Consider the following 8,811-nt stretch of genomic DNA (forward strand, 5'->3'; position numbering starts at 1 on the left):
AGAGCATTTAGGGCCACAAATAACTGCCATCTCTTTGAGAAAATACAGTTTGCCACAACTTCTCTGCCACTTTCCATTTCTTCTCTTTATTTTAAGTCCCCTCTTCCTTCCATTCTCTTTATCTCCCTTTATATAATTGCCCACCTTGCCCTTTTTTTGTCCGTCACTCCTTCTGTCTCAAAATCAGGTCAACCCCCAGTTGGCAAATGGCAATTTCATAAGGTGATGTAAGAAGCCTATAGCATGGCCACAGAGGGACATCTAGTTGCTGGAATCAGAGATTATTCAACCATTTGAGACTGACAGAAATGGCAATTTTATATGCTTCAACCTAACATTGACTGCCTGTCTAGGCAGAGAAAAAGGTACCACAACCTACTATGAGAAGACAATGATTACCTCCCCACTCCTCAGGTGTCCAGTGGGTGGGAGGACCCTGAGAGATTCCTTGCCCTTCTTCATCACTTCCCTTATCACATCAACCCAGGCAGAGATGGTGGAGTGACATGTCATAAATTTGGAAAGACCGGCTCAGTTTGGCTTTCTCACTTGGGGTCAAACTGGCTGCAGGGATTAGGCTTTTTCCTCTGTTCCCCAACCCACTAAATGGAAAGGGCTACTGGTTTCTGAGATAAACATCTAAGTTTCTGGCATTTATGCCTCAAACACTTAAACTATTAAAGCACTGTCAACAAGTATTCACCACAACAGAAACTAAATTATACCCCAAAGTATCCATACAAGCTGCAATGTTAATTAGATGTCATGAGATACTACACCTTGTTTTGAATGACCAAATGTACACTAACTACACTCCTTGCATTCTACACATAGTTTGACTGCTAGGGAACATATCCATGTTTTTTCACGATATATATCTTTCATTAAAAAAAAAAAAAACAGGACTTCAAATTAATACCACATTGTGAACAATTTAAATAACTTGATCAGAACTGTGGTACTTTCATTTTCATCCTTCCTTGACTACCAAACAGGAAATCTCTTCAATTAGATGTATGCTAAGTAGAAAAAAAATGCCATTATCCAAGGACACAACAAGTCTTGTCAGGTATTTCAACATGGCGGAAGAATAGTCAGGTTTTAATTGGTCCTACTGAGCTCACCCACAAGCTACAACATTCTTTACCTCAGCAGTGTGGTATTCAAAAGGAAAAAAAAAAAACTACAAAGTTAGTTTCCACCTTTGAAAACATCAAATGAATCATGTTCAGTTTCATCCTGTTAACTGAACGTGCTTGTTGATAAAAGTGCACATATCAACACAAGTAAGATTGGAATTGAAAAGTAAAACAGATTTGAGAAAACACCCCACCCCCAACATTGTTTATTTCCTCACAAAAATAAAAGAGCTGAGCTCTAGTTTTGCTAGTATTTTCCCAGTCTTCCTGTCTACTGGATTTGAAAGCACTTTCTTTAGACACTTCATAGTCAGACAGTGGCCTTTTTAACTCTGTTCTTAACTAAATGATAAGAATGTTCTCCAATCAAAATTCTTACCAATTTGGGATTATTAAAGTTGGGCACACCAGCAGATATATTTTTAAGACTGCTAGTCAAAGCATTCTGAAACAACAGACAAAGAAGTAATAAAATAAAAGAAAAAGAATGGGAATATACAAAAATTTTTCCTCTTAAAAATAGAGAATGCCAAAACAGGAAGGGCTGATGAGATAGTTCTGGTTTTGGCAGGCTTTGTTTAGACAGATGCACAACCATTCGTTTTCTGCTTTAACTTGACCAAGACTTTTGACACTAAAAAGAAAACAGCTAACTCAATAATAAAAATAATAAAACCAAAAAAAAAGAATATTTGAGGAGGTGAAGTCTTCATGGTTTTATGGAAGAGGTATCCATCTGGGTCTTTACCATAATCACTACAGTTCAAGCACTGACTAGCAAGCAGCTGGAAAGGCCTGTATATCAATGTACTTTTCCTTTTCCTTAACTAGCATTTCATTAATTAAATAACATTCTTTCAATGGAGCAAGGAGACTCCTGAGGGATGTGGAAAATAGAAGAACCATGGAATCTCCATTTGTCAATACTGAAAGAGGCCTAAAAGCTTGAGCTGCTTTTACTTCTTTTATTTCCTTTCTGCAGGCTTTCAAAACACTTGTTCACCCTGAAACCCAGGGAGGCCAAGACAAGAGAATAAACGGGAACTTCCAGCCTCCATTCCACCTTCTTATCTTTCCACCTAAGCACCATCCTTGGATAGTCCAGCTTGCATGGCCAAGCCCTGTCCACCGACCAAGCATGTCCACTCTCAGGAGGATAAACTTAGGGCAAATGCATATGAAATCGCTGCAATGGGCTCAGGGCCACCTGGACAGGGCCAAGTGTGTTATAGAGGAAGGGCACAAGCTCTGGGCACTCTGTTGGTTCTGAAAATTCCTTACCCATGGGGAATCGAAAGGCCTTACAAAGAATCAGCATGGGGGCCCCTCTAAAGTGGAGGGTCCCAAGGAAGGAGCCCTGGTCACATGAGGCAAAGGCCAAACACTACTGGCTTCCAGATACAGAAATAGTTACATTGGTCATGGTGTTGTCACTAAGTCATGTCCAACTCTTTTGTGAACCCATGAATTGTAGCCCAAGAGGAAAATCCATAGGATTTTCCAGGCAAGAACACTGAAGTGGGTTGCCGTTTCCTTCTCCAGGGAATCTTCCCAACCCAGGGATCAGACCCAGGGATCGAACCCACATCTCTTGCATTGGCAGGTGGATTCTTTATCACTGAGCCACCAGGGAAGCCCTTATTGGTCGTAGATCGTCATTATTTCCACCACTTATCAGAAAGTTCTACTGGATGAACTTCCAGATGGACTAACTGGAGGCCTAATGTTTAGAGTAACTCAAGAACAACCTCTAAAATTCATTTAATGATTAAAAAAATTGAACATGGCCTTGAAACAGAAAAACATTTAAAAAATAAATAATTTCAAGTTGAAATTATCTTGCTAATTAAAGCAACTTAGCTTTGATCAGAAACTACAAAAAGTTTCAAATCTTAAAAAGATTAACATTCATTTTAAGAGACCATTAGTCCACATGTTTATAATTTTCATAAGTTTCTGATCCAGAATTTTTTTATTTGTTGGGGGTAAAAATTACCTTTAAAGAAAACATTCTGTCATTATTTTGTTCAGAATTCTTCAAAATATATCTCACAAGGATTGGTATAAATGTACTAGATGTCCCATAGAAAGATAATTACCTTTGGGGAAAAAAAGGTATATAAAATTTGAGCTCTCAGTCCATTAGGACTGTGTAAAATTTGCAAACATCTGAGACTCACAGAATAAGAGAAGGTGTGGGGTGAGGAGGGGAAGAAGAGGAACTGCCATCTCCCAAAAGATTTTTGTTCAGCAGCTAAAAATGAGGCATATGCAAATGACTTTCATTTTTTAAAACCATTGTTAACAGTAGACTAGTTTTCAAGTTGGTCCAAAGAAGGATAATCCCTGTAGCTGTGACATGCTAACAGTGGGTTCAGGTTCAGAGAAAGATTAAATCAGACCAGACCACTAAGGAACACTGTGTAAATGTAAAACCCCAAAAGCCCCGTGTGAGCAAAGCAGAAAGCTGTTTTGAGAGGCAAAAACAGGCCTTCTCAAAGGCTTTGGTGTGAGGTTTTGATGTAGAAAATGCTTATCAAATGTAAATATCTGGAGGGTAATCAATTCCCACATAAGCTGTTCCTTTTTGCCCAGTTCATCTACCCTCTGCCTTCCCTTTAGTCTCAAATTGCCACCGAGATAGGCCCTAGTAGACAACCTTGATCTCTGAGAGCTCTTTGAAGGAGGGGCCGTGCGGTGTTTGCAACTTTTAAAATCTATAAAGTACTTTGAGCTTCCTCAGGAAAGACCTAAAAATATATTCACTTATCAGTTGACCTTAGAAGTTAAACAAAAATTTAAATGGCTTGAGAAAATTTAACAGGTAAATCCGGTCAAAGGGATTTGACCTTGTATTGTTGCATAAATCAAACTTGAATAGTTATATCAATGGAATAACACTTACTGGGCCTGGGAAACCATACTGGTTCATGAAAAAAAACCCAATCCTCTTTTAACAGTGATCATCACTACTCCTAGGTCAGAATCACTATTTATATATAAAAATACTCTCCATGAATATTTTCAAAAATAAAGTTAACAGCTTTATTTATAGTTTAGTTTTGCTATGAACATCTGCCTTTCTGTATTCTAAATACAAGAATGTTCTAAAAACATTTTAACATCTCATAAAGTTTTTGCTATCACTTGCCTAAACCATGACTATTTGATTTTAATTCAGTCTCTTCCCTGAGACTTAAGAGTTTACCTGTGGTTTCATGTATGTAATAGAAATTATGCTTTTCCTTAAAGTGAACATATTGTTGTAAGGTTCATATATTCCTCGAGAAAGGCAAGGAGGGAGATGAAGATACAAAGCAACATTCAGAGAGCTGGAAAGAACCTGTAGTGCCCTTCTGTAGTGCCTAAAGAAACTTCCACAGCAGCACACATTCTATATACAGTCTCCTTTCATTCTCGCTACAACTCCATGAAATAAATCTTGTATTATTATTACGTCTAATTTCAAATGTGGAAACAAGCTTGGAGAGTTAAATACGATAACAAGAGGACTTGAACACACAAATTCCTGGCTCCAAGTCTTGGTATTTCTACCACTTGGCTTCTGCAGTTTCCTTTTTTTGTATTTTTCGCTTGCACTTTGATATTTTCAAGGGGATACAAGGTTAAGAGCCTGTATACCTTCTTTCTGGTGCTGCCTAGCTTATCTTTATGTATTAACCATTAACTTTCTCTGGCAACGCAGGAACCAGCCTTGACACTTCCCCATTTTTTCACGGCTGGTGAAAACTGATAATAGGCTTGAGCTACCCACAAGCACAAAAAAACTTGTGTTTTTTTTTTTTCTTCAAAGTTACATGTATTTTAAATTCAAGCTCTGTGAGCTTAGAGAATGTCTCATGACTCCAAGATCGAAAACTGAAGTTGATCTAAATACTTATGCCCGCCTAAACAAATCATGAAATACAAAACACAGAGCATTGTGTTTCGCCTATTCCACCATCCCAGAAAAGCAGCATAATGGCATCTAAGGAAGTGTTCGGAAGGGCCCTGCTGCAGTCTTGCTCAGATCCGCTGTCCACAGCCGCAGACTGTCTCCCTGGAAAACTGGAAGCATTGCTGGACACTGCTTCCCAAAGCTTAGCACTTCACTGGGAATAGTCTAAGAGGCCACAGCGAGTGTTATAACACATTTAAGTCTCTCCTAAGATTAACATAGAAGACTTGTAAATACAAGACCTGCAAGGTGTGTGCACTAGTATTAGCTAGGGTTTTTCTCCCAATTTTTACCTCTCAGTAGCCAAGTGAAATTTCTGCCTTTAAGATAGGTTTCTAGGCCTCAAAATGCATGTGTGCTTGAGCCTCTTGAAAAATTCAAAATGTTAACTAAGCACTCTGATAAGCTAATCAAGTTGGTTGAAAACTCTAATATATGTAACTTCCCATAAATACTCTGAGTATTTATGAACTTTTTGTTGAGACTTACCTTGGTATTGAGTTAGAAAGAATAAGCTTGGAAGTAAATCTTGTTGGTAGTTTCTTCCCAAACAAATCTGAATACTTACAAAGGTGATTATCTACCACTTTGAAATACCAGAGAAAAATAAAATTAGCTTTTGCTAAAAAAAAAAAGTTTATTTTTATTTAATGACTAAGCCATTCATTGGCAGATTAGAAAGCAACAAACTTTTGTCAAGTTTCGTTAACACATTTGCTTTTTTTATTTTTTAGAATATAGTCTACATCTGGATTAAAAAAGTTTTAAATAAATTTAAGACATATAACAACAGTGGAACCCTTCATCATTCTATTGTACAACATGGATAGAATGTCAGTTGGTTCCATCTCGGGTAAGTCCACTTTCTCATAATAATGTTATTATTTTCACCAAGTGGCAAGCTTCGTACAAGCTGGCACCGTGCCAGCTTACACATACTGGGGTGGGGGTGACATGAAAGGGATGGGATAGAGGTGCCACAGGACAACTATACAGTGTAACAGAAAATCATTAATAAACTAGTACCGGTTACCAACACAGTGCTGTTTGTGCGCTTATCACAATGGAATCGCCGAAGTTTCAGAGCAAGGAGGAGATTCGAAATACTTAGGACGGGGCAACTGTTACAAAAAGAAATAGTGCAAACAGGAAAACTGATGCAACCTTAGCAACACTGTGGCCTCCACCAGCCCAACGGCAGGGCGGCGGGAGGCTGCGCACCCGCCCAGCCTTCCCCAGCGCCCAGCTCCGGGCAGCGCTCCCAAGTGTGGCAACCCAGCGCCGCGCCCCGGAATGGCCTATTCTCAGGCCTTCTCCTCCGGAAAGAAAAGAAACTCCAGGAAAGGCACAGACTGAATGCAGGGCGTCAACTCAGGCCCATTCCCACCAAAGTAGAACACAGCCCCCTCATTCCCCCACCTCCGCCCGACCCCGCCGGGGGAGAGAAGGAAGTCCTTGAGCACTATCCCACCTCTTTGGCCACCACTTTCCTCTCTGCTCTCGCCAAAGAAGCCCCTTCCTCCATGCTACCCTGCTGCGCCTCCATTATGTACGCAGCCCCCCAACTTTGCAGTCCGCCCATCGCGCCCTACAGCCAGAAAGAAAATAGCTTTAAGGAAAGAGAGAGGGTGAGATATGGGGCCAGGAAGGGTGCGGGACAGCCGCGGGCGAGCCGCCTCAGTGCCCCCAATTGCTGAAGCCGATCTCCTGCTTGTATCTGTTAGTGAGGATGTTGGCTTTGCGCGTGAGTTTGGAGAGCACAGTGTGCAGCCCTCGCAGGTGGTAGTGGAACTGCTGTTCCAGGTCCTCCTCGCCGGTGTCCGCGCCCTCCAGGTTGCTCAGGTCCACCAGGATGTCCTTGGACTTCCAGGCGCTCCCCTCCTCGCTCCCTGCCGCCGGCGGCTGGTGCAGGACCCCCCACTCGATGTCGTTGCGGATGGACTTGAGCAGCACGTAGTGGCTGTACATGTCCCGGGAGGGCGCGAAAAAGCTGCCATTGGCGCTGCCCGGGCTAGGGGCCGGAGGCGTGCGCTCCTCCATGCAGCCGCCACTGCCGCCTACCTCCACGCCGACGTCGTTGTCCAGCTCGGGCTCGGCCAGTGGCACGTCACGCAGCAGACTGGGCACCATCACCGTCTGGTCCATGTTGTTCACGGCGCCGATGAAGCGATTCATGGCGTTAAAGAGCGAGTGCTTCTGGTTGTAGGTGTCGCAAATTTGCATCATGGTGGCCGCGTGGGCGCCGAAGCACAGGGGCGCAGGGGCACGGGATGGCCGGCTAGGGCGAGGGGCTGCCCGCCTTCACGCGCTCTGAGAGGCCGGCGCCGGGAGCCTGGCTACTGCCGGTGCGGCGGGATTCCCGGCTCCTCCTCTGCCCTCTCCAACTCTCGTCTTGATCGCAGCCCGGCCCTGCGGGATGCGCGACTTCTGGCTTTGGTGTCCGGAAGCTTGCGATATCAGCTCGTGGTCCCTGGGTCGAGCCCTTGCCTGCTTGGAAGACGGGGACGAAAGAGAAGATTATTCACCCAGCTAGGGTACCCGGTACCCTCGCCTGCGCGCACCGCCCCTCCCCTCCCCCACCCCCACCCCCCCATTCCCTGGGTTACTGCTTCTCTGGGACGGCGCCCGGGTGGCTCCCAGCAATCAGGCGGTCCCACCTCCTAGCGCACCCAGTGCCTCTGAGAGAAAGAAAGTGGGCTCCCCACTCCCGTCTCCCTCCTCAAAGCCGGAGTCCAAGCACCCCCGAAGACCCGGCAGAAATGGGAAGGGGGCACGCACTTCCTCCGGCGCCTCGAGATCCCCTGCTGCTGGGTAGCTCAGTGTTCCCGCTCCCGGCGGCGGCTGCCTGCGGCTGCTGCGGCGGTCAGTGGCCGAACTGTGTTTGCGGGCGGTGGTGGTGGCGTGGGCCCCCTACCCATCCCAGGTGCTCAATTTATAGAGCCCCGGAAAGGTGTCGCCGACGCTCAGGGCCACCCCCTGTGTCTCCTCCTCCCGCCTCCACGGCAGCGCCGAGATAAAAGGCCCAAGCTGAGGATGACCGGGAGTAACACTCTCTGGGCCCTTTCTACAGCGGGGGCGGGGCGTGCTGGGCCAGCCCCGCCTCTCGCCTGATACCCGGGCGGAGGGAGGGCGCCGTGGCAGGGCAGGGCAGAGGAGAGATGGAGCAGCCAGCCGCACCCGCCAGCGCCGAGTGCAGAGCAGGCCAGTTTGGGGGGGAGGGTCAGGCGCTGTGTGGGTAAAGGAGGCGCCGCCGTTCCCTGCGGCCAGTGGGCGGGCTGGAGTGCGGGGGATGGGTGGGCCTTGCTCATGTTCCGGGGGTGGGAAAACCGAATTGCTGGTGCCCTGGTCGTAAAGTGAGCACCCCCCACCCCAACAGCGCATCTATGCTGGCAGTGGCCCGGAAACTACCAATCTGGTTTATTAATAGCCGTCGGGGAAAAGGGACCCGCAGTAGCAGCAACTCCATCCCGAGACTCTTACGTAAGAAGGGTGAAAGAAGGGTGACGGGGCATGCCGGCTGCACGTGGACGTGTGGTGCTCCCGCCACGGCCCTGGCTTTGGCCTACTGCGGGGGCGGGGAGAAGAGCCTCAGAGGCTTTTGCCTCCCTCCTGGCTGGGTCTTTCGCAATATTTCCAGTAACATCCGTTGCCAAGGGATGAAGAGCGACCCATCTTTGTATCTGCACAGTCTTCCAGGAGATCAGATGTGGCGAT

The 8,811-nt window shown here is 45.7% G+C and overlaps 1 protein-coding gene across 2 annotated transcripts; it reads right to left on the reverse strand.

The window, feature by feature from the left end:
- Window positions 1-5,797: 5,797 nt before the first annotated feature.
- MID1IP1 (MID1 interacting protein 1) lies at window positions 5,798-8,286 on the reverse strand. 2 transcript variants are annotated; one of them, XM_061410438.1, is made up of 2 exons: window positions 7,876-8,286; window positions 5,798-7,584 (listed from the first exon to the last, which is right to left on the reverse strand). In XM_061410438.1, the coding sequence occupies exon 2, from the start codon at window positions 7,321-7,323 to the stop codon at window positions 6,775-6,777; it is 549 nt and encodes a 182-aa protein (XP_061266422.1). In that variant the 5' UTR covers window positions 7,324-7,584; window positions 7,876-8,286; the 3' UTR covers window positions 5,798-6,774. The 2 variants fall into 2 exon arrangements, with proteins under 2 accessions (XP_061266422.1, XP_061266423.1); XM_061410439.1 differs by having other exon boundaries at window positions 5,798-7,587; window positions 7,876-8,230.
- Between the last annotated feature and the right edge of the window lie 525 nt (window positions 8,287-8,811).

Source organism: Bos javanicus, chromosome X, assembly GCF_032452875.1.
Source record: "Bos javanicus breed banteng chromosome X, ARS-OSU_banteng_1.0, whole genome shotgun sequence".
Classification (NCBI taxonomy): domain Eukaryota; kingdom Metazoa; phylum Chordata; class Mammalia; order Artiodactyla; family Bovidae; genus Bos; species Bos javanicus.

What these genes read in the sequence shown, in the direction of transcription:
- MID1IP1 (XM_061410438.1), bottom strand. Translation starts at nt 7,323, where the DNA reads ATGATGCAAATTTGCGACACCTACAACCAGAAGCACTCGCTCTTTAAC.